This window comes from Micromys minutus (genome assembly GCF_963924665.1).
Source record: "Micromys minutus genome assembly, chromosome: 5".
NCBI classification, from domain to species: domain Eukaryota; kingdom Metazoa; phylum Chordata; class Mammalia; order Rodentia; family Muridae; genus Micromys; species Micromys minutus.
This window is the reverse complement of record NC_137974.1, coordinates 60,481,216-60,507,533: the sequence shown is the minus strand read 5'-3', so window position 1 is coordinate 60,507,533 and position 26,318 is coordinate 60,481,216. Positions and strand designations below refer to the sequence as shown.

Sequence of the window (26,318 nt, the reverse complement as noted above, 5' to 3'; positions counted from 1 at the left end):
GTTACTTTCTAGTTCCATTCATTTGTGTCAGAGTTTCATGAAGTCATTGTTTTTAATAGCTAAGTAGTGCTCCATTGTGAAAATGTACTACAATTTCTGTATCCATTCCTCTGTTGAAGGTCATCTGGGTTCTTTCCAGCTACTGGCTGTTATAAACAAGGCTGCTATGAACATAGTGGAGCATGTGTTCTTGTTATATGTTGGAGCATCCTTTGGGTATATGCCCAGGAGTGGTGTAGCTGTGTCCTCAGGTATACTATATCTGATTTTCTGAGTAACCACCAGACTTATTTCCAGAGTGGTTGTACCAGAATGCAATCCCACCAAAAGTGGAAGAGTGTTGCTCTTTCTCCACATCCCCGCCAGCATTTGCTGTTACTTGAGTTTTTGATCTTAGTTAGCCATTCTGACTGGTATGAGGTAGATTCTCAGGGTTGTTTTGATTTGCATTTTCCTGATGACTAAGGATGTAGAATATTTCTTTAGGTGCTTCTCAGCCATTCGATATTCCTCAGTTGAGAATTTTGTTTAGCTCTGTACCCCATTTTTAAATAGGATTATTTGATTCTATAGAGTCTAACTTTTTGAGTTCTTTGTATATATTGGATAATAGCCTTCTATCAAATGTAGAAGGTAAAGATCTTTTCCCAATCTCTTGCTTGCCATTTTGACCTATTGACAGTGTCCTTTGCCTTACAGAAGCTTTGCAATTTTATGAGGTTCTCTTTGTTGATTCTTGATCTTAGAGCATAAGCCATTGGTGTTCTGTTCAGGAAAAATTTCCCTGTGCTTATGTGTTTTATGCTCTCCTCCACTTTCTCTTCTATTAGTTTCAGTGCATCTGGTTTTATATGGAGGTCTTTGATCCACTTGGACTTGAACTTTTTCCAAGGAGATAAAAATGGATCCATTTTCATTCTTCTACATGCTGACTGCCAGGTGTACCAGCACCATTTGTTGAAGATGCTCTCTTTTTCCATTGAATGTTTTTAGCTCCTTTGTCAAAGATCATGTGACCATAGCTGTGTGGGTTCTTTTCTGGGTCTTCAATTCTATTTCATTCATCTACCTGCCTGTCTCTGTACCAGTACTATGCGGTTTTTATCATGATTGATCTGTAATACAGTTTGAGGTCAGAGATAGTGACTTCCCTGGAAGTTCTTTTATTGTTGAGGATAGTTTTTGATATCCGGAGTGTATTGTTATTCCAAATAAATTTGCAAATTGCTCTTTCTAACTATAAAAATTGAGTTAGAATTTTAATGAGAATCGCATTGAATCTAAAGATTGATTTTGTCAAGATGGCCATGATGATCTTTCCAGTCCATGAACATGGGAGATCTTTTTATCTTCTGAGATCTTCAATTTCCTTCTTCAGAGACCTGAAGTTCTTGTCACACAGATCTTTCACTTGCTTGGTTAGGGTCACACCAAGGCATTTTATATTGTTCGTGACTATTCTGAAGGGTATCCTTTCCCTAATTTCTTTCTCAACATGTTTATCCTTTGAGTAGAGGAAGGATGCTAATTTGTTTGAGTTACTTTTATATACAGCCACTTTGCTGAAGTTGTTTCCTGGCTCTAGGAGTTCTCTGGTGGAATTTTTGGGGTCACTTAAGTATACTATTATATCATCTGCAAATAGTGATATTTTGACTTCTTCCTTTTCAATTTGCATTCTTTTGACCTCCTTTTGCTGTCAAATTGCTCTGGCCAGGACTTCCAGTACTATATTGAATAGGTAGGGGGAGAGTGGGTAGCCTTGTGGAGTCCCTGATTTTAGTGGGGTTGCTTTGAGTTTCTCACCGTTTAGTTTGATGTTGGCCACTGGATTGCTGTGTACTGCTTTTACTATGTTTAAGTATGAGCCTTGAATTCCTGATCTTTCCAAGACTTTTTAACATGAAGGAGTGTTGAATGCTTTCTCAGCATCTAATGAGATGATCATGTGTATTTTTTTTTTTTTTTGAGTTTGTTTGATGGAATTTCTTATATTGAAACATCCCTGTATCCGTGAGATGAAGCCTACTTGATCATGGTGAATGATCATTTTGATGTGTTCTTGGATTCAGTTTACAAGAATTTTATTAAGTATTTTTGCATCAATGTTCATTAGGGAAATTGATTTGAAGTCCTCTTTCTTTGTAGGGTTTTTGTGTGGTTTAGGTATAATCATAATTGTGGCTTTGAAGAGTGAATTAGGTAGAGTTTCTTATTTTTCTATTTTGTAAAATAGTTTGAAGAATATTAGTATTAGATCTTCTCTGAAGGTCTGAAGAATTCTGCACTAAACCCATCTATCTGGTCCTGGGCTTTTTTTTTTTTTTTTTTTGGTTGGAGACTTTTGATGAATGCTTCTATTAGAGGTTATGAGACTGTTTAGATGGTTTATCTTATCTGATCCTGACTTAACTTTGTCACCGTCTAGAAAATTGTCCATTTCCTCTAGATTTTTCAGTTTTGTTGAGTATAGGCTTTTGTAGTAGGATCTGATAATTTTATGAATTTCCTCAATTTCTGTTGTTATGTCTCCATTTTTGTTTCTGATTTTGTTAATTTGAATACTGTCTCTGTGCCTTCTAGTTAGTCTGGCTAAGGGTTTATCTATTTTGTTGACTTTCTCAAAGATCCAGCTCCTGGTTTCGTTGATTCTTTGTATAGTTCTTTTTGTTTCCACTTGGTTGATTTCAGGTCTGAGTTTGATTATTTCGTGACATGTATTCCTCTTGGTTATATTTGCTTCTTTTTGTTCTAGAGCTTTCAGATATGCTCTCAAGTTGTTAGTGTATGCAACCTCCAGATTCTTTTTGGAGGCACTCAGAGCTATGAGTTTTCCTCTTAGTACTGTTTTCAATGTGTCCCATAAGTTTGGATAAGTTGTGCCTTGATTGTCATTAAATTCTAAAAAGATTTTTAATTTCTTTATTTCGTCCTTTACCAAGTTATCACTGAGTAGAGCATTGTTCAACTTCCATGTGTATGTGGGTTGTTTTTTCCTTGTTTCTTTTTTTTTTTTTTTTTTGTTTTTGTTATTGAAGACCAGCTTTAATCCACTGTGATCTGATAGGATGCATTGGATTATTTCAATCCTCTTGTATCTGTTGCAGCCTATTTACTGACCAATTATATGGTCAGTTGTGGAGATGGTACCATAAGGAGCCAAGAATTATATTCTTTAGTATATTTGTATATTTTTGTTTTTTTTTTTTTTTTGTTTTAGGATTAAATGTTCTATAGATGTCTGCTAAATCTATTTGGTTCATAACTTCTGTTGGTTTCACTGTGTCTCCGTTCAGTTTCTGTTTCCATGATAAGTGCATTAATGAGAGTGGAGTGTTGAATCTCCCACTATTATTGTGTGTGGTGCAATATATGCTTTGAGCTTTATTAAAGTGTCTTATATGAATGTTGCTGTATTTGGAGCATAGAAGTTCAGGATTGAGAGTTCATCTTGATAGATTTTTTTTGATTAATATGAAGAGTCCTTTTTATTCGTTTCTTAATAACTTCTGGTTGAAAATCAATTTTATTTGATATTAGAATGGCTACCCCAGCTTGTTTCTTGGGACCATTTGCTTGGAAAATATTTTCCCAGCCTTTTACTATGAGGTAATGTCTGTTTGTGTCACTGAGAGGAGTTTCTTGTGTCCAGAAAAATGTTGGGTCCTCTTTACATTTCCAGTCTGTTAGTCTATGTCCTTTTATTGAGGAATTGAGTCAACTGATGTTAAGAGATATTAAGGAATAGTAATTGCTGTTTCCTGTTATTTTTGTTGTTAGAGACGGAATTATGTTTGTGTGGCTATCTTCTTTTGAGTTTGTTGCAAGATTACTTTTTTGCCTTTTCTGTAGTATTGTTTCCCTCCTTGTGCTGGAATTTTTTTTTATCTATTATTTCTTGTAGGCTTGGATTTGTGGAAAGATATTATGTAAATTTGTTTTTTTCATAGAATATCTTGGTTTCTCCATCTATGTTAATTGAGAGTTTTGCTGGATATTATAGCAGCCTGGGCTGGCATTTGTGTTCTCTTAGGATCTGTATGACATCTGTCCAGGATTTTCTAGCTTTCATAGTCTCTATTGTGAAGTCTGGTGTAATTCTGATAGGTTTGTCTTCATATGTTACTTGGTCTTTACTCCTTACTTTTTAAAATATTCTTTATTTTTTGTGTGCATTTGGTATTTTGACTATTATGTATTTGGAGGAATTTCTTTTCTGGTCCAATATATTTGGAGTTTTGTAGACTTCTTGTATGTTCATCTACATCTCTTTTTTTAGGTTGGGAAAGTGTTCTAATAAAATTTTGTTGAAGATATTTATTGAGCCTTTTAGTTGGAAATCTTTCCTCTCTTCTACACCTATAATCCTTAGGTTTGGTCCATTGTATCCTAAATTTCCTGGATGTTTTGGGTTAGGAGCTTTTTGCCTTTTGCATTTTCTTTTACTATTGTGTAAATGTTTTCTATGATATCTTCTGCACTTGAGATTCTCTCTTCTATATCTTGTATTCTGTTGGTGATGCTTGCATCAACAACTCCTGATCTCTTTTTCACGTATTCTATCTTCAGGGTTGTGTCTTTTTGTAATTTGTTTACTATTTCTATTTCCATTTCTATACCCTGGATAGTTTTGTTCTATTCCTTCACCTGTTTAGTTGTGTTTTTCTGTAGCTCTTTAAATGAGTTTTGTGTTTCCTCTTTAAAGGCTTCTATTGTTTACCTGCGTTCTTTTGTATTTCTTTAAGGAATTTATTCATGTCCTCCTTAAAGCCCTCTATCAGCATCATGAGGTATGATTTTAAAACCAAATCTTGTTTTTCTGGTTTGTTGGGATATTTACTACTTGCAGTGGTGGGAGAACTGGTTTCTGATGTTGCCAGGTTGCCTTGGTTTTTGTTGCTTAGGTTCTTTCACTTGCCTCTTGCCATCTTGTTATCTGTGATGTTAGTTCGTCTTGTTGTCTCTGACTGGAGTTTTTCCTACCTGTGGATCTGTCAGCCTTAGGTGAGAGAGTGCTCCTGAGTGCTTAGCTCTCTGAGGGCAGGTTGTAGGTCCTAATGCCAGTGGGATGGCCCTAGCTCTGGTCCCAGGTGCAGACTAGAAGGGAGGAGCTGGTGATCTTACAAGAAGACATGATTTATCTATTTGCTCCATAGGATGTCCATCAAAAGCTGACTTTACTTGGTCCCCACATTTACAAGAGGATATCTGCAAGGTTGTAAAAACCGATATCAGTTTAACTCTGGGGCAATCTTAGACTGGAGAGTTGACTTAGCAGTTATGAGTTCTTCCTATTCTTTCAGAGAATAAAGATTCAGTTTCCAGCCCCTACCACAGGTGGTTCACAATTACCCATAACTGAGTTTTCTGGAATCTAGGACTTTAAGAGCACCTGCATACATGTGGCTAATATTACTCATGAAGATACACACACATACACACACACACACACACACACACACACACACACACATATAACTGTTTTTGAAGACACTGATCTTTAGCAAGATTAATAGTGGTCTATAGCAGCAAGAAAGAAATACTTGGATAAGATGGATAATAGCAAGACTTAAATATCTGAAATATATAAAAGAAAAATTTACCTTTCAAGAATGGAAACTGGTTGTACTTTTAGGGTACAATTTTTAGGTGTAGTTTTTTTAAATTAATGTTGTTTTTTCATTTTTACCTACATTATTTGTGGGTTCTTTGTAGGTTCTTCTTTTTCTGTCTCCTAACAATATGTTCTCTGGCTCAATTCAGCTGTTCTTGGCTCACTGCAGCCAACTGTCTTCTTAGTCTGTAACCCAGTTCATTTTCTACTGTATTTTATTTGCACTCTAGTCCATCTCTTCTCTTCTCTTCTCTTCTCTTCTCTTCTCTTCTCTTCTCTTCTCTTCTCTTCTCTTCTCTTCTCTTCTTTCTCTAGCCCTTCTTAATCTTCTTTCATCCTGCATCAAGTGTTTTCTCTGACCCTACTCTTCTGTCTCTTTAACCCTACTCCTACCTACTTCCTAATCCTTCTACCCTCTCCTACTCTCAGCCTCTGCTGGCTCTTCATATCCTCTCTTGTTCTCAGAAGTCCAAGGGGCAACTGACACTGGCAATCATAGGGTGATTTATAGGACCAGGCACATAAAACATTTTAGAGTTCATGGGTGTGTGTGTGTGTGTGTGTGTGTGTGTGTGTGTGTGTGTGGTAGGGGGGTTGCACACAGGGTGAGGTGAGGGAGTCTGTTGATGTATCCCAGAGCAATTCTAAGTTACAAAGTCATTGATGCATCTTGCATTACTAACGGAAACCATACAACTATTGAAAAATATGACTTAAAAGTCAGGATCCAGTTAATATAGATTAAAAATACTGTTAGGACCCAGTTAATATTGATTAGAAGTACTGTTCGTCAACTAATAAAATTGTTCTTGAGCAACCAACATTAACACAGTACTCACTGATTCATAGACATATATGCTATGTCTCATTGTAAGGTTCTGAAGTAATGTTACCATTGAAAACAAATCTGTCTGTGTCCTAATCAGGTCACTTTCTTAAACACTAAACATTTAAAGATACCAAATGTGCCTGAATAGTTTATTGTGGTTGGAGAGATTAGATGTGAGAAGATACAAATATAATCCTGGTCTTTTCCAGGTCCAAACCTACTATGCCAGCTTGATCATCTGAGCTCAATTCCTAGAACCCACACACAGGTGGAAGGGCAGGACTTTTGGCTACCAAAGACTGTCTGACCTTCATGTGCTTCTGTTTTCCTATATACGTGTGTGCACACACAAACCTTTAATAATACACTAGCCCTACTTAAAAGAAGATGGCGCATGGTAAATGACAGAAGACTTACATGTTAAATAACTTCTATATCAGTGTAGAGTTAGAAAAAAGCTTTTTTTATCAATAAAATATTCTTTTAAAAATATTCAATAAAGACTCCATTTTCCTGTCAATCTACAAAGCAATTAAAAAAATAAAAAACCATCCATTGAAGTTCAATGTACCTGATGTCAATATCAAAGCTATTATATATTTGGGATTTGTGGAGCTTTAAACACATTTGTTTCTATATATTTATAATGTACATAATATAATCTTATGGTTATATACTAGTGATCAAATTATTTTTGCATAATATTGCATTTGAGAAGGGTCATGAATAGCTTTTACCCTTTAATGCATAGAAATGGCACATTGCTTTTGAAGAATGAGCAAATTCAAATCCCCATGGATTTAATGGGCAACGATCTGAGTAATGTGTTCTGTAAATAAAAGTGTCCCTTAAATTCCATTAGGTAAATATGATAAAATGAAAACATTCACTCATCCATAATTTTTAACATTTCCCTAACATTTAGAAATGCACTGTAATATTTTCACAAAGCATGGGCATGTCTGCTAGGGTCTATAAAAATGGATTAGGATGAGTGCAGATGATGTGCATGTGTCATTAGGGCCAAAGCTCTGAGCCAGGCGGCCAGAGCCCCTTAGTAATTTTAAGCCATGCTTCTTTTTTGTCAGTGTCTTGCTAAGGATCAGTGCCTCACTGAAAAGAGCATAAAAGCCACTAGCAGAATGGCGGTCATTTTTCTCCTGAACACTTAATTCTGATACTTCATCAGGAGGCTGGAATTTGTCTGTCGAGAGCTGTACAGCATTGCATGGGTGGTCTCCAGCATGTTGATGAGGATGCTTCCAAGACATAACATAGACTTTTCTGAGCAAAATTTTCAGAAAAGCTCCCTTTTTCTCTCTTCATATGCAAAATAGAGCCCTGGACCCTTTGTGATGCAATGGGGGTGTGGAGAGAAAGGAGACACTTCTGGTGGGCTATTGTCTTCTCCAAACCTCTTTTCTGTGGATGTCTCTGGTCATTTAACTGAGTGCTTTTTAGTTATTTGCATCTCTCTCCTGTTTAGAAAGAGGCTTTTAGAGACAGACCTGGTGGTGCAGTTTTCCAACCTACTTTAATGAAAGTTCAACCTCTGTTCTTCTCTCCACCCACCAGAGGTAGAAGAAGAGAAAAGTTACTAAGATTTGGAGGAAGTGGACCTATTTAGCACTAGTTCTTAGGGGGTGAGCTCAGTCTTCTCTGTTAGCAGTTCAGTCCCATAGCAAACAACAAATACTGACCTGCAGCTGTAGTCCAGTCTTCTCAGCAGGCAGACACCACGCATGAACCAGCAGCTGTAGGCCAATCCTAAAGAAACAACGTTACTCAACCAACCCAAGGCCACCATGCAAACGGTAATAGGCTACAAGAACCTCAGGAACAAGTTCTTTGGCAAGTTTCTCTTAATGGCTGTGTTACCAAAAGCAGAATTCAACAATACTATGTAAAACAAACCATAAAGCATGCGTATTATGGTGAAGAATATCGAGGAGGAGCAATAGAGATCTCTAAATCTAATTTATTTCTTCTTGTTTCTCTCTTGAGCGTGACTACTATGAAATCACAGCCAACCCCACTGAATGACCAATAACCACCCAATCCCTCTAGTAGGACTCTGGCATTTATATACCCTATTAGAAATTCCTAGAACTCCTGTCACCCAATTGCAGAAACTATCTGCAGCTGGAGAAACCATGACTGCTACAGCATGGGTCAAATCATAATCAGCTGCTTCAAAGCAGCTCCACATTCCCACACTTAGGATTAAGATGAAAACCTACTCTCACAATATTTCTGTGTTTTGTAAAGAAACCAGAATTCCAAAATTTTTTTACTACATTTTCCCTTTACTGTTTTAAATCACTAATTGTGCCAGATATAATTGAAATAAATAACCAGCAGTATTTTCAATGAACTAAGCACTTTTTGGGTCAGATGCCCAGGTTTTCAGGAAACCTCTTCTACTCAGTTCTAATCTTTATACATGTGACGGTATCCACAGCTTTTCATTTCTTATGAGAATATAAACAAATCTGTGTCTTCAACACAAAACTTTCCGTGGCTTCCATTCTCATGTCAACACACCCTAAGAGTATATAAGTTGATTTAATTACAGTTCTTTTCCACCTATAGCCCAGTGTATCTCAAGTGCTGTTATTTCTTTTTTATTAACATTCAGAAAATTTAAAGTTAACAGAGAACTATTTAACCTATCCCTGGGGGTCTTCTTTTCCCTTTTTGTTTTATAAGCATTTTCCTTTTGAAAACTAATTTATTTATTTATACCCAAACACTGCTTCTCTTTCAGTGCCCCATCACAGTGCCCCTTCCTTCATCCTCTTGCACTTCACCTCTGAGAGGGCAGCCTCCATCCCAGGGTATCCCTGTACCCTGGAGTATCGAGTCTCTGCAGGATTAGGCACATCCTCTCCCACTTAGGCCAGACAAGGCAGCCATGGAGCCTGAACTACACGCCTGCTGCATATGTGCTGGGGGTCTTGGTCCAGTTTGTATATGCACTTTGGTTGGTGGCCCAGTCTCTGAGAGCACCCAGGGGTTCAGGTTCACTCTGTTGGTCTTCCTGTGGAGTGTCTATGTCGTTCAGGGCCTCTAATCCTCCCTCCATCTCTTCAATAAGAGTCCCCAACCCCTCTCTAATGTTGGCTGTTGTTATCTGCAGCATCTGTTTCAGTCAGCTGCTGGGTAGACCATTTCAGAGGACAGTTATGCTAGGTTTCTGTCTACAAGCATAACAGTTTTATTAATAGTGTCAGGGATGAATGTTTTCCCATGGAATGTGTCTCAAATTTGGCCAGTTATTGGTTGGCCATTCCCTCAGTCTCTGCTCCATTCTTTTGTCCCTGCATTTCTTTTAGACAAGACTAATTTTGGGTCAAAAGTTTTGTGGGTGGGTTGGTGTCCTTATTCCTCCACTGGGGATCCTACTTGGATACCGGAAGTGGCCTCTTCAGGCTCCATGTCCCCATCTAGTCTGAAGTCATCCATATTGACTCTTGAGATCCTCCCCCATCCCAGGTTTCTGGGAATTCTTTGAGATTTCCCCCACCTTCCCACCCACAGCAGCTGCAGATTTACATTCATTCTCCTGCCCCTCTACATTCTCTCCTGTCTCTCCTCATACCTGCTCCATTACCCTCCCCCTCCCCTCTCCCACCCAACTCCCTCCCTCTCTCCCTTTGCCTCCTATTTTATTCCCTCTTCTAAATGGGATTCAAGCATCTTTGCTTGGGCCTTCATTCTTGTTTAGCTTCTTTGTGTCTGTGGGTTATATCATGGGTATCCTGTACTTTATGACTAATATTCACTTATAAGTGAGTACATACAATTGATGTCCTTTTGGGTCTGGATTACCTCACTCAAGATGATATTTTCTAGTTCTATCCATTTGCCTGCAAAACTCATGGTGTCTTGTTTTTAATAGCTGACTAGTACTCCATTATGTAAATAAACCACATTTTCTGTATCCATTTTTCAGTTGAGGGAATAAATGTTGCTTAGGTTGTTTCCAGTTTCTGGCTATTACAAATAAGGCTGCTATAAGAATTTCCTTTAGATTAGATCATCCTAGAACTGCTTGTTCTATAGGATTGTGTGGTATACCTGCAATGTGCTTTATATTATACTGTGCAAAGAGTTACTTCAACTTACTGGAGGCATATCTGGGAGACTGTCTGTCTTAATTGTACAGGCATGCCCATACTTCTAGCCATTACAGATTCTGCAGTCTCAGAACACAAAGCAGTTGCCCATTGAAACCCTGAATATGTATCAATAATGGATAGTTTCTATTTCCAACTGCCCATTGCAACTGCATAAATAACAAAGTTCATTTTGAATTATCTGCAATAAATCCAGCAGTTTCTATATGAAGAACAACCATTTCTTTATATTGAGAGTCATTAATTATATTAAAGGATTCAAGAAAATCTAATAATATGAAGAATTACATACAGCTCTGATTTTTAAACTGGAATATATGAGCTTTGTATTAATTACTTTAATTTTTTTCATATGACTTATAGTCTGCCATTCTCAAATTCTTTGCATCAGTATAGAATGCAGGCACTGCAGGAATTGGCATTACTTTTACAATGCATGGGATAATTCATCTAGTTCTTTTTATAAACTGAATACATTTGCTTGTGGGATATTTGCTCTTAATTTTTCCCAAATAGTTGCATACAAGCTCATTGTCAATCTTCATTGATTACCAACGACATAACCTCAGCTTTAGTATAAGTTATTATGATTTCTTCCTGGTCTGTTCCCAACAATTGACATAGTCTTACTCTACCTTCTATGATCAAACCAGAAAATATTTCTGTGTAAGTCTTTTTACTTTGTTGTGTGCTAAGAAATTTTATTTTATAACACTGTCTTCCCTTTGCATAATGAGCCCAGTAGGAGAATAAATTGAAGGCAAAGTAACCAAAACACAAATCAAGTTTGAGATATATGTGATCCATGTATCCATCTTGTAGTTTCTGTTCTACCAGAATAAACTCTCTTTGTTTTAGCTGTTAACTATCTTTGACTGTTTAAGTCTGGATTTTTTTGTAACAGTTGAAACAAATTACCACTGAGTAGTAAATCCAGTGGTAGTCTGCAGCCAATTAATATCTCCCATTAATTTTTGAAAATTGTTAAGAGTGTTGGTGTCCAGAAGTTGCCCCACAAACCACATGAACATCAATCTCAGTCAAACAAAGATGGTTTATTAAAATGCACACCCTAAGACTGATGAATCAGTAGCACAGAATTCAGGGGCTAAGGGTATGACCTTGAACATTTCTCAGGGATGGTTTATAAAGGAGAAAACAACAATGAGCTCTTGTGCAGATGTAGAAAGTGCTGCCTGCTGGTTGGCTCTGACTCAGTCTATTTTAGCTAGCTCATCAGAATAGTTATAGTTATACTGACCTTTATTCTGATTGGTCCTATGTGGAGCTTACAATTTCTTAAGATTAACAAAACTTAGAACATACTGAACATAACAGGGTATATGGTCAGCATGACCCTACTCTAAGTCAATTTTTTTGTATGTCAATGACTGGCAGGCATATTATAGCATATTATGAGATAGCTGTCGGTCATGGAACAAAATGACTACAACTATGCTGGGGGAAGAAGGAAGATCTCAACATTTCCCCCTTAGAGTTGTTCCAATGAGAAAAAAACAGAAACAGACATACCTGAAGGGTAGCCAAACTATATTCCATACTTTGTATCCCACATCCAAAAGACCTAGAGAATGAAAGAACATATATGTTTACAGGCTTTGGGTACCTGCAAATTACAGTTTGGGCCCAAATAATTTACATAAGTCAAATATGAGAGTAGGGGCACCATAGGCATTGATATTAGTAATTAAGCTCTAGTCTATAGTTTTAATTAAAGTTCATATGTGTTTTACTGGAGTATGCACCTCAGAAGCTTGAGGTAACACAAAACAGATGACTAGTCTCCAGAGTCTTTTACCAGTCTGATTTTTGACTGACCCTGTACATTTTGTCTAATGACCCAATGCTGGTTCAGGCTCTGATGTTTCCAGGGGGTAAACTTCAGATGAGATTCTTAATCTGTTAACATTCTTCATTTTCCCTATTTCTTTCTTTTTTATAATGAACACAGGGGAGTTCTATGGGCTGGTAGATTCTTCTATATGTTGATCCTCCAGTTGCTTTTGTACTAATGCCCAATTGCCTGTAATTTTTTCTTAGTTAAGGGCCACCGATCCATTCACACAGGCTTGTCAGTCAGCCATTTTAAGAATAAAGTCATTGGTACTTCAGCGGTGGCCACCCCTTATACATTTGGAAATGTTAAGTTCTGTGTTTGGATCATTGGCACAGCTTGGGGTTGTTTTTAAATGACCTGTATCAATACTTTCACCAGGAGCACCTACCATTTTACCCCTTATTTCACCATGGGCTGTCTCTGGGATTGCAGGAATTTTAACCTGAGTACCTAACTGTAAAAGATCTCTTCTGCATAAATGTATGTGTTTGTCAGCCACCTAGGCTTTTACTTTCTGTTTTGACCTTCTGGCCCCACACATTTATTCCATCACATACTGTTTTTATCTGAGGTAACTTTCCAATTGCTAGAAAGTGGGTATAAACCTTTTGAAGTGGCCATTCTAAATTTTAATATTTTGTGAAATGATCAGCTCTTGTATCCACCAAATCTATTTCAGTACCATTTACTTGCAATTTTAATTTTGGCTTCTGTTCATTAACAACTGTTTGGCAGAACACACACTTTCCAGTATTTCCAAACATTCCTGTTCTTCCTACTAGAGCAGCTATGCCTTTGATGTAGGAAACAGTGGCAGTTGAACAATCCTATCACCTGCACTAAATTGCATCTCTCTTTGTACATAGCCCATAGTTTTAATTTCTCATTTGAAACTGTCATCTGTAATTTTTGGATGTACAATGAATCCTTGAGAAATCAAACTGATCCTTCCCAAGATTATCCCTACTATCCATGAAGACAAAGGACCATTTTATAAAATTGAATTTTAGGGGTTAGAGTAAGATGACCTGTGGACATGTCTAGAGCAGTTACCTGCAATATCCTTCATTAAATCTCCAGTACCAAGTGGATCTTTTTTCAGTCTGTTTGCTTGTCACTCTCTGGCTGAAACAGCTTATACTTTTCGCTGTAGGACCTCAAGCATGGCCCCCAAGGCCATTTCCCAGAGGAAAGAAATGTCCTTGAATATCTCTTTTGGGCATATACTCATTGGTCCAATAGCAAATCTTGCCACTTTGCCTACACACCCCTGGAATCCTAGGCTTTCTTTCTTTTTTCTTTTTCTTTTTTTTTTAGTTAGGTAGAAATAGCTTTGCCCTTTCAGATGCCTTTTTTCATGATTGTGCTGCAAATGACAACATTGCCCACAATTAAAGCACCAGACATTTTGATATTGGAGACATCTGGCTGTAGCTTGACTGATTATATTAGTGTGGTACACATGATAATCAATATGAGTCATACCCATTATAGATTTGTTCATAGGCACTGCCTGCACTTCTATGGTCTAAGGGCATTTTTACATTCGGTATTTGCATTTTCGAATACTAAGGTCTCTATCAACACCCGTCTTGCATCATGTTTTGATGAGCCTTTGTTTACAGATGAGATTAATCTTTGTAAAAAAAAAAATCAGTGAAAGCTTCTCCAGAGCTCTGTGTAATCTTTGTAAATGAAGCATACTTTTCCCCAGGCTCCTCAATTTTGTCCCAAGTTATTAAAACCACTAAGGGACATTGTTTTATAGTGGCATCATCAAATTGAATCTGTTCTTGTATATCAGAGTATCTCCCTTTACCCATCAATTGACCATTTACTGTATTATTTCCCCTCACTCTGTTTCACTGTTGAATATTCAGGGCTTCTTCCCTCCACCATGTTAAGTATTGCGACTGCAGTCCAGTCTCTACTACAGCTGTTACAAGTCCCTTTCAATCTTGGGTAATAATTCTATTTTGAGTTATTTAGAATTTGTTTTACATAAGGTGAGTGCATTCCACATGCACGTAGACTCTAAAATGCCTTGGATCTATCATTTTCATAGAATGCCATTGTATCTCATCAGAACTATGTTGCATGCCATTAGCAGGTATATGGTGCACTATTGGGAAAGCTGATGCTGCTCTCTGGGCTGCCTCTCCTTGAACTCTGGTGATGTTGTTGGTTAGAGATTAACACTTTCTTTGAAACAGGCAATTTCATGAGGTTGTTCTCCTGCTTCTTCAGCTTTTCTCTGACCAGACTGCTCTCCAGCACAGTTTCTTTCCCTCCTTCCTCCTGTGGGAAACTCCCGTTCTTCTGCTCAGTCACTGGGATTGAGCCTTGTTTTGTCTTTTCTGGAGCTCCTCACTTCCCAAGTACTTCCACCTCCACCCACAATTTTCCCAGTTGCAACCCTTTCAGAAAAGAGGAAGCAGAGTGACCCCTTTTGTTTTTTCCATTTCATCCATTTTTTGTTTCTTAGGGACCTCCATTTCCACCCACAATTTTTCAACTGTTTAGCCAATCTTTCAACATTATTTGAAAGAAAATATACAAAGGAGAAGAAAACCCAGAAAATCACTTCAGAGAACAGATGGAGGAATACCACAGTGGTAGTAGCGACAACAATTTGTTTGTTTGCTTGTTTTTGCTGGGATCTTAGGAAAAAAAACTATTCCTTGGTCCCCTGACATTTTCTCTATGGATTTTGAAACTAAATTTCTCATTCTTTTTTCTTTATCAGGCTCACAACTGGACAGCACTTATAGCAGGTCTTTATTACTTTGTGGGTTATTCTTTTTCCCACTCTTTATCCCTCTCACCCCTATCACTAGATAGGAGAGGAAGAAGGATAAAGGGGAAGAATGAGAGAGCTCTGAGTTTAATTTTTTTTTCTTATTTCTTCTTTCATCACAGCTACGAACAAACCTTAACCAACCCTCTTGAACAACCAACAACTCCCCACCCCACCTATCAAAATATACCCTCTGAAACATTTTCAGAATTCTAAACATTAAGCACAGATTTCAGAAACATCCATAGATGTTTATCTACAGACGGTAAAACTATGCTTTTGCCAGAGCATGCAAATCAACAGTTAGCAGCTCCATAGCTCCACATCTGGGATTAAAATAAAAACACAGTCTTACAATGTTTCTCTAGTTTGTTTTTAAAGAAACCAAAATTCTCACTACAATGGAAGGAGGAAGGCCAGCCTGAGCCACACAAGATTGTCTCAAAATAAAACCAAGAGGATTTCATTTTCAAAAAGTGTCCCAAGTCCCAGTATCAGCCATTGGCCATTATTCTCCCTCTCTTTTCCTGGTGTCTGAATTGTCACAAGGAGAACCACGGTGCCATGTTGAGTGTGTTATTTTTCTACCCCACCCTTTGTTCTTGGCTGGTCACACACCCTCACTTGCCCAAGAGTTATCTCAATCCAACTCACTCTGTGGGCACCACCTTTAGTATGAAACCATGCACATGGATTCTGTCACTCAGTCCACAAGCTACACTCTGCACACGATTCCCTTCCCAGGTGGTTCACTCTGCCTGCCCTACTTTTTTTTTTTTTAACTTTTCAAATGGGTTTATATAATAGATTCTCAATTTACAAATGCTCTACACAATAAGTTTACATACAATAGTCAAAGATACAAACTGCCCCTCCATATGAAATAAAGACCTATAGAATCCCTTTAAATATTTATATATACCTATGTCTGATTACAGCCACCAGGATCTAGGTCTGCTTTCCCTGGCTCCATCTTGATTTTTCTCCATCTCTGTTCCTCTTGTTTTCCTATCTTTTCTTCACCTACCTCTCCACTGCCCAATTATTTAGAGAGGCCATGTCCCCGAGTTCTTACATCTCTGGTGGCTCCATCTCCCACTAAGGATGATGGTCCACCTTTTTCCTGAGTCTTCTACCTGGTAGGTTCTGCCTTTTCCACCCATCCATTGGCCAACATATTTATTGATGGATCAAGAATTTGAATCAAGAACCAACTGGAGAACAGGACCTTCAGCATCAGTGCTCACAGATTCCCGTTTATATCAAAGTGTCAGAACCAACCCCTACAGTGTTCTGTGGTTCTGACTCATCTCAACTTTACTGATATGAGTCACAGTTGTGAATCAATTCATTCCAATACAGATACATCTTTTTCTTCCCATGGTAGTTAGTTTACATGTTGGCAGGTCTTTGAAGCAAGAAAGTTAACTATTAAGGTTTTTATTGAAACTTCAAAACTAGTCATTTCCTCTCAGATGTGGACAAAGAAGCACATATACACAGAAAATGACAACAGCTGCCATTTTCTGTTTTGGTTATGGTTTGTTTTAAAACGTTTTATTGAACACTCCTACTTGCATATAATGTGTTGGAATCAAATCCACCTCTCATTCTCTCCTATTTCTCTTTTACCTACTACCAGTTCTCCCTTCCAAGTTCATATCCTCCCTCCATTTCTCTTTCTTTTCCTTTCTTTATGCCTCCTTTTCAGTCTTTCATTTAAAAAAATAGCAAGTCTACACTGCATGTATATGCATGGTCAACAGGTCAACATTTTTTATGAATAATTGATGTAAAAAATCTGGAGTGACAACTCAGAGATTAAGAGCACGTGTTATTCCTGAAGAGGACTCTTGTTCAGTGCCCAGCACCCACTGGATGCTAATAACTAGTTATAGAGGATCCTCTCCATGCCTTCTTTTAGCCTCAGCTGGCATTGCACACATACATATGCAGGCAAAACATCCATACACAAAAATAAAAATAATGAAATTAAAAAAAATACATCTCAACTAGATGCTCAGAATTACATTCAGCAGTATCCTTTGGCACATGGCTTTAACCCTTGCAGTCAGGAGAAAGGCAGAGACAGATAGACCTCTATGAGTTTCTGGATACCCTGCTCCATATAATAACTTGTCTCAAACATGGGGGAATCATTAAAATGAGTAAAAGCACACTCGGAAGGGACCAGAGTCCAGTCCTCTGCCATAGTAGCAAGTGTTAGGAGAAGGATGAAGAGAGTGGGGGGCATATGGCCCATGGAGGTGTGGCGAGGCCTGGGGGCAAGGGAGATGCCTCTGGGGGGTCCATGTTGGGAATCCCTTCCCTGAGGGATCAGCTACACAACGGTATAGTACAGAATAGAGTTTATTCAGGTCATGGAAGGATGAGGAAAGTTAAGAGGGTGGTAGAGGCAGGGGGGGAGTAGAGGAGTAGAGGCCGGCCATGAGCATGTGGGAAAGAGGGGGGAAGGAAAGGGAAGAGGAGGGGTAGGAGTGGGAGAGCAAGGCTGCAAGAGCACCAGAGCAAGAAAGGCCAAGAGAGAGAGGAGGGGGCAAGCAGCCCCTTTTATAGTGTCAGGTCACTGGGGAGGAGCATACCTGGCCACTGCTGGGTAATTGAGGGGTCGGGTATACCAGGCTGTTGCTAGGTAACTGAGGAGGGGTTTACAGAATCCCAACAGCAAGGACTGTTTCTTACACCTTCAACCTTACTCCTACACCATTCTTGTCTTTGTGTCTTTCTTTCATTTGATTTTCCTTACTCAGAATAAGGCATCTACCTTTCATTCCTCCTGTTTATCCTTACTGTTATCCCCAGTCAAAAGCTTTGTGCCCCATCCATTACTGACTGATTCATGTGGCCACTGAATTATTTTTTTGTGCAATAATATTAAGAGGAATGATAAAAGTACAACTTCCGGCATGTATTTCTTTCCGCCCTCTTCACTAAATTCATCTAGACTTTCAATTTCCAGTTCACACCACCAGTGGAACTACTACCCAGAAACCTCCACAAAACCCAGATTCTTGTGTCTCATTCCAGACCTCTCAGCAACCCAGAGGATAAAGTGATGTGAGCTGTGCCTTCCCAGTTTTCCCAGGGTATCCTGATGGGCCCTAAAGTCTCAGAACCACTGAATCTGCCACATAGTTGATTTTTATCTTTCTCATGATTTCTTAGAAGGATGAGATTATGGGAAAAGCACCTCACCTTGAACTTAAATAGCCAGGATTCAATGCATCCTGTCAACTATGCCTGCCTGCCGAATTCTCCAAATTCCAGGGCAAGAGCATTCTATTTTCATGAGCTGCAGCTGATAGCAACCAGGAATACACGGCAGAGCTCTGGCTCCTGGCAACGGGGACAATTTTCCAGCCTCTGCTGGCATGGCCTGTAATGACTTCTAGGAGGGAAAAGAAAGGTTTTTATTAACTCTTCAAAAGTCAAAGGGAGGCCAGATGTGGTGGTTAAAATACTCAGGAGACGAAGGAGGTTTGAGGACATCCTGGGATATGGAGTCCTAGGACCCCTGGGGCTTCAGACCAACAGGAACAGCAACAAAAACAACAGCAACAATAAACGTTCATTCAAAATCAAAAGATCCGAAATGGAAGTAAGTAATTCCATCTTATCCTAGCACTCCTATGGCATCCTGTTTCTTTGATATATATGGCTGTCCTCCAAGACACCTGGTGGTTGGGGTTGTCTTTTACACACCCCACATCCACTGTGGCAGCCCAGCTGCATTCTCTCCTGTGGAACCAGGTGATGGTTTACTGCCATCTCACCCAGCCCCCACTCAATCTCTTCTTCCTTCCATCTTCACTACTATGAACTGGTGAGTTTTCCTGGAACAAGCCTGTGAATGCCACTCTTTCATTAGAAGCCTGACACTGTAGCTGCCAATCAGACCCCCTTGTCCTTTCAGGAACCCTGGTTCTCCATAATTTAACCTCAGCTGTACCTCTGTAAGGTCCTGGTCACCTCCCCCACCCTGAAGAGTTATCCTGCTGTCCCCAGACCACTGTGCTCCCTGCTCCTCCCAGTACACTGGCTCTGAAATGCCCTCAGATGCCACGCCTGCTTATTTAAAGCCTGTCCTTCCTCAAAGTCTGTCTCAGGCTTTGCCTTCAGGAATATCCATGTCAGTGTGCTCTCCGGACACCAGGTTTCTGCAGCATCTTTATGCCTGCCTTTGCCTTATCCCTTCACCCTGTTTGTTACTGTTTCCAGTTCGATCCATTCAGCCCTGGCATGGTGTTTGCTGGGACAGCATCCTTCTCAAAGCCCCCGCAGCTGTGTCCAGACAAGTATTTACAATTGGGAAAAAGCTGCAAATGCTAAGTATTCAAGGAATTTTCAACATGTTTGTATTTTAGTGAATTTTCTTTCTAGATGTGCATTCTTGTTCCTGTAAGTGTAAAATCTGAATCTGCTATAAATAATATACCTCATTATTTTCACTGTTTTGACATTGGAAGTATTGGGCAAATATTCTTAGCATGAATGTAGCTCAGCTGGCTTCTAAAGAACTCGGGGGGGGGAGGGGGGGACAGACTTATGAAGTTTCTTTCCTGAAGTGCCACTGTTGGTAAGATTCTAGACTTAGCCACAGAAAAACACTCAGCATTAAATGCCTAAAACCAAAACATCAACCTTTGTGCACACTTTGAGAGACCTATTGATCCAGTTGTGTATGTAGCTGAAGATATCAGTCAGTGTCTGGCATCAATGTGAGAAGGGGCTTTTGTTGCAGATAGGGCATGCTTTCCCAGTGTAGGGGAATGCCATGTGCACCTTGGTGAAGGCAAATGGAGGGGGAGGGGGGTGGGAGTGGGTGGGGTAAAGGGATAACATCTCAAATGTAAATACAGAGTATCTAATTTTAAAAAATGCCCTAAACCTTTATTTAGCCATTGTCAAAAATTTGTCTTCAGTGGATACTTGAGAAAAATTCTACTAGAAATTTCAAATATTTAAATTTGGGTAATATCATATTTTTGTATCTTTTCCTTTAGCTAAGATAACACTGTAAAATTTTTTATCTGATTTTATTTATACATATATGCATAGGTCTTTGTGTCTGCTTATCTTCTGGCCTCTCAGGACACACACACACACACACACACACACACACATGCCCATGCGTATGCAAACACAGACATGCACAGACACTGGAAGAGTTATACCTATCTATACAAATAAAGATAAAACAAATCTTTAAAACCGTAGATTTTTGTTTATTGTGTTGGTCTCCTGACTAAGCATTATATACATCAAAAGCAACTGAGCCATGTCTCCCACTCAGTAGAGTATATGGTATTAGAAAATAGAGTTAGGTATTCATGCATCTTTTATAGACAAGTAATCATTTCATGTTTCCCTTTCAGGTGGTTTGCTCTCTTAGAGATTCAACTATGCATCATCTTAGTGCTTCATAAGTATGAGTGCAGCCTTCTGGACCCATTGCCAAAGCAGGCAAGTGCTTTTAAAATTTTACACATTATCATAACGTCAGATGTGACATAAAAGTCTAAACATGTGGCTTTCAATACTAGCCATGTGTTCAGTGATTTCCTTACATTTGACCTTGACTTTATCCAGAGAGATCTTCTGTAGGTCTAGAAATGAACTCTTTGTGGACGTTGTCTTTGATCCATTTGAAATGATGCAGGGAAACTGATGCCCCTAGTAAAGACAGTAAAAAAAAAAAAGGAAAAGGATACCATTCAGGCTTAACCCCATATAGAGGCAGTGGTTCCTGAAGGGACGTGAGTCTCAAAATCCTGGAACCTGCATGGTTGCCAGAGCATGGGTTGTTCAGTCTCCTCCCTAGGGCTCCCAATCCAATTGTTCTGGGAAGGAACTCCATGTTTGCATTTCTAGCAAGTTACAGGGACACCTCTTACTGCTGGGATCCTGGGTACCACACTGTAGAGATTGTTGCCATAAGGAATGAGAAAAAGTCTGGTTGAATCCGAAGTATGTGGAGACCTGTTTGGAAACAGGATGAATGGTGCTATTTACACAGGCTGAGGCTCTGAACTCACCAGGCTATTTACAAAGGCCATTTGTGTTCAGTGCATGAAATAGTAAATGAAACTTCTTCTGATATCTCAATGGAAATTATATAAGTGTGCAATTGGCTCAGAAAATATGTCCACAGATATACATACTTCAGCACTTTCCATTAATGGTTTCTTTCCCACTTCTCTCTCTCTCTCTCTCTCTCTCTCTCTCTCTCTCTCTCTCTCTCTCTCTCTCTCTCACACACACACACACACACACACACACACACACACACACAACTTTATTTTAACCCACTTCTCTTGTTGCTTTAAAAAAATTATCAAATCTTTGAGAGAAACTCCTGCACTATATGTTGATTATATTCATCTTTCTCCTTCACCTCCCATATCTACCCCATTTCATTCTTTATCGACCTGACTTTGTGTCTTTATTTCTTTTTTAAATCTATAGATTCCAATTAATGCTGTCTATATGTTTTGGGATGTGTGGCCATTCACTGGAGCATGTTAGAGCTACACAGTGGTCATACCCTTAAAGAGAACTGTCTTGGGCTGGAGAGATGGCTCAGAGGTTAAGAGCATTGCCTGCTCTTCCAGAGATCCTGAGTTCAGTTCCCAGCAACCACATGGTGGCTCATAACCATCTGCAATGAGATCTGGTGCCCTCTTCTGGCATGAGACAGAATGTTGAATACGAGAGAGAGAGAGAGAGAGAGAGAGAGAGAGAGAGAGAGAGAGAGAGAGAGAGCAAGGGAGGGAGGGAGGGAGGGAAGGAGGGAGGGAGGGAGGGAGAGTACAAGTGAGCTGTCTTCTGGTAACAACTATCAATTACCAATATCTTCTCAGCTAGAGGTGTGACTTTGTACTCCAAATGCCCTAACCCCCACCCAGTCTCTGTGCTACTATTTAACCACTGTCAGCTCATATATTCATATATTCAGCATCCCTGTTATGTCTAGGAACAGTTTCCTAGTCACATACCACCTTCTGATTCTCACACTCCTTCCTCCCTCTTTTCTTCAGTGAGCATGAGGCTTTCAAGCGATGTGATATAGCTGATCCAGTTAATAAACTGCACTTCTGTCTTGAGAACCAGCATCAATGTTGGAGAGCTCTCAGAAACTTACTGTGAGGGGGTGTACTAAATACCCTTCAGCAAAGCCCTCCGAAGCCTGCTGTGCACTTCACAGAACAAAGGTCAGAGCCAGGCTTTCTGGAAACTGGGTTCTGGTGCTAGAGAGAGGACTCTAGAGTCAAGAGCATGTGTCAGTAGATGACTGGCATTGGCTCCAATACCTACATCAGATGCACACAATCTTAACTCCAGCTCAGGGTATCTTGCCCTCTTCTGGCCTGTAGAAATTAGGCCTGGCTCTTCCTCTCAGCCACATGCTATCAAAAATAAGACTCAGACTCAAAAGACATCTACAGATAACTTGACCATATTGCTAAGCTTTTTCTCTGACTATCTCATAGCATAGAATAACCCATTTATTCTAATCTAAGTTCTGCCACATGGCTGGTGACTTGTGTTCAGGTAGCATGCATCTGTTTAGTCACATCTTCCCCCAGGTAAGTCTCGAGTGCCTGACATTATTCCATAATCCTTTCTGCCTCCCTGATGTTTCACCTCCTCGTTTCCTGCCTATGCTATAGGCCATCAGATTTACTATCGCCAGTTGCCACATCCACACAGACACAAGATATTCTCTCTACACTGGCCTCTGTGGGTACCTGTGCACACCGGTGCAGAACCCCACACATAAACATAAATAAAAGTTAAAACAAATTTAAGCCAAAAACAAAACAAAACAAAACAAAAAAAAAAAAAAAAAAAAAAAAAACCCTAGATCCTGGTCCTTTAAGGTAGATATCACATTTTTTCCCAGAATTGATTCTACATTCCACATTCACGGTTTCTTCAACAGCTTGCCTACCACACCAGAAAAGAGACATTTGTGAAGGCTGCATGTGTCCGTCCTCCCCAGTTCTTTGAGAGTTCTCTTAGCAGTACCTAGCTAAGAACTCTCCTAACTGCATTTAGTTTCTTATGCTACTTCATACACGTTCTTATTTATTTATATTTGGACAGCATATATAAACATAGCATTATATTTATGTTTGGATATATATCTGTAAAGAGCAAGAATGCTATTTGAAGAATTGTTATCTAATTTGCAAAAGGTTGGTGTCTAAGTGAATTCCCATGGTCTCACAGAGGGAGTACCTCCTTATACCATCCTTACTCTAGGAAAAGAAAAACAATGGGGATTGTGTGATTAATAAAGTTGGGTTTATTAGAGAATGAGTTGGTCAAAAATATAGGAAGGGGCTGGAGAGGTGGCTTTTAAGCAGGTAAGAACATTGGGAGCTTTGGCAAAGGTCCTGGATTTTGTTCTCAGCATCCACACAATGGCTCACAACCACCTGAAACTCTAGTCCCAAGGGTTTGGATGACCTCTTCAAGCTTCTGTGTGCACAAGCACGCACTTACACATTCACACACACACACACACACACACACACACACACACAGGCAAAGCACTCAGACACAAAAATAAAAATATAAATAAACAAATAAATAAACAAAGCTTTAGTGTAAGAAACAGACTCCAAGTTGTGAACATTGTTTAGGCATTACAGTGGTCAAGGGCTTGGGATCTGTGGGACTTAAACCTGTTTTTGTGGTTTTTTTGTTTTTTTTTGTTTTTTTTAATTTAGTTTTGTTTTCTCCTTAGAGATTTACTGGTATCATAGGAGAAATCTAAGACTAGAAACCTCGATTCTAAAACTGAGTTGTCTAGTAGTTTTGTCTCTTTTTTTCCTATTTATAAGGTGCTAGAGATTTACCATCAGGCTCCGCACATGCCTGGCAAGTATATTCCGAATGAGCTGCTAAGGAATGTAGTTCCTGGGGCCGGAGAGATGGCCCCATGGTTAAGAGTGTATGCAGCTCTTGCAAAGGACCTAAGTTAAGTTCCTGGCACCTATGTCAAGCAGCTTACAACTGCCTTTAATTCCAGTTCTAGGCTCCTCTGGCCTTGACAGACACCTGCACTCATGTGGACAGACACATACACGTGATTACTTTTTATAAAATCAATATAATTTCATTTCTCTCACTGTGAACCAGTTAACAAGGAGATACAGCAAAGCTTTAAGTAAGCTACATGCTGCCCCAGTGGCCCAATGTTGGTAGCGTGGCCCCCATCCATGAAATGACTTCAATGTTGCACATGCTGCATGTCACTGGTTCCGATGGGTTTGTGCCATTGTACCATTTTAGGGTGCAGATCCTTAGACAACAAAATTCTAAGCATCACCTTCGGAGAAGTGCATATGTCTTTGTGCACAACTATGGGTTCAGCTTCAATGGGCTCATGGGAATTATGTAATTCACTGTATCAATAGAGTTAAAGAATTCATTTTGTGCCCTGTTGTGTTCAAACCTGGAACTAAAAGGCCAGTTACCTAATTGTATTTCCCCTCTCTTTTCTCATTCTTCATTGACCCCAAAGCTCAAGGCTGATGGAACCTTTCATATCTCTAACCTTAGAGTCCTTTCTGTGTTTTTAGAAGTCCTTTGGCACCCCTCCCTATACCCCATTAACTCAGACATTCCTTGGTCACAAGGAAAAGCAAAATTCACAGATGATGGTCATACAGCAGTGTGGCTTTGTCTGCCCACCAACTCCAGGTAGTTTTCAAATACCTGTTACAGTTGCCTTTTTCACCCTGTGATTAAATATAAATGGGGTGTGAGGTCCTAACACCAAAGCCAGGAAAAAGGGTTATAGAAGACTGAAGGTTACAGAAGGCTGAAGAGAATGTAAGAAATCATATACAGATACGACACAATGTAATTACTGGCACACTGGTTGGCATACATGGGCCACACACAGTTGGGCACAGGCACACAAGCCGACTTCCATATAGGCTGCAGTTAGGAAGGTGAGTTAGTTGCTTTTCTGTTACCATGGTGATTTACCACACCCCGAGGCAATTCATAAAAGGTAGTGTTCCTTTGGGTTTCTGGTTCTAGAGGGATAAAGGCTCATGAAGGCTTGAGGGTGTGACAGCAAGCAGCAGGGATGTTGGGGAGGGGGTAATTTGGGAGTTACATCTTGAACCACAAGCATGAAGCAAAGAGAATAAACCGGAAGTAGGCCAGGCTTTTTTTTTTTTTTTTTTATCTCAGAGCCCACCTCCCACAGATGTACTTCCTTCAGGAGGTTGCTCCAGACTTAGGTCTCACTCCTAACTGGGGAAACCAAGTGATCCAGTACTGAGACTGGGAGGTTTCCTATTCAAACCACCATTAAAAAGGGAGGCAAAGATACTCATCTCCAACCCCAAGGTCATGTTTCTGTACAGTTGCACAAATGTGGCATTCTATCAGGAATAGTCATGTATCATTATGTCCCTCTTTTCTACTTAGGTTCCCCAGGCATCACTTGTCCATCACTAGCTGACTCAGTACCCTGGGTATGTGGTATTGAAGAGTAAAAGGTTGTCAAAGGACACTGATTCCTTGCCCTAGGGATTTCCTCTGCCGCTCCCAGGAAATCCCACTTTCTTGAGATTTGAGTTCCCAAAATACCACAGAAGGTCCGGATGACCTCTGTGGAATGTCCCAACGCCCTAGGTGTGCCTGGGGGTGTACTGATAAAAAAATGTATGATTCTTCCCCTTTGAATTTCCTCATTCTGCCTGTCCCCCCCCCCCTCCTTTGTAATTTTTGCCTTTATAAGCCTGTTACAAGTTCAGGCCGGGGTCGAACTCCTCTACCCCTGCGTGGTGTATGAGTCTCGACCCCAGCATGCTGGCCTGAGATCTCACTCTTTCACTTTCAATAAACTTCCTCATGCGATTGCAGCAAGTCTGGTCTCGGTGCCTCGCTGGGTACGCGCCTCTCCTGAGATTTGAGTGAGGGTCTCCCTTCGGAGGTCTTTCAGTATCACCCATCTTTCAGCTAACTCAATACATTTCTCTATCAGTGCCATGTTGTCTGAACATAAAGTGATACATTCAGTCTTCTGCTACCTA

The 26,318-nt window shown here is 39.7% G+C and overlaps 1 protein-coding gene across 2 annotated transcripts in view; it reads left to right on the top strand.

Moving 5' to 3' along the window:
- The window catches only part of CYP39A1 (cytochrome P450 family 39 subfamily A member 1), a gene marked incomplete at both ends in the record, with an annotated part of 84,466 nt that overhangs the window by 57,742 nt on the left and 406 nt on the right, over positions 1-26,318 (top strand). For both annotated transcript variants that reach the window (XM_080916942.1, XM_080916941.1), the window contains one exon: positions 20,634-20,721. In XM_080916942.1, coding sequence (XP_080773068.1) covers positions 20,634-20,721 — 88 coding nt within the window. The remainder of the gene's footprint in view (positions 1-20,633; positions 20,722-26,318) is intronic.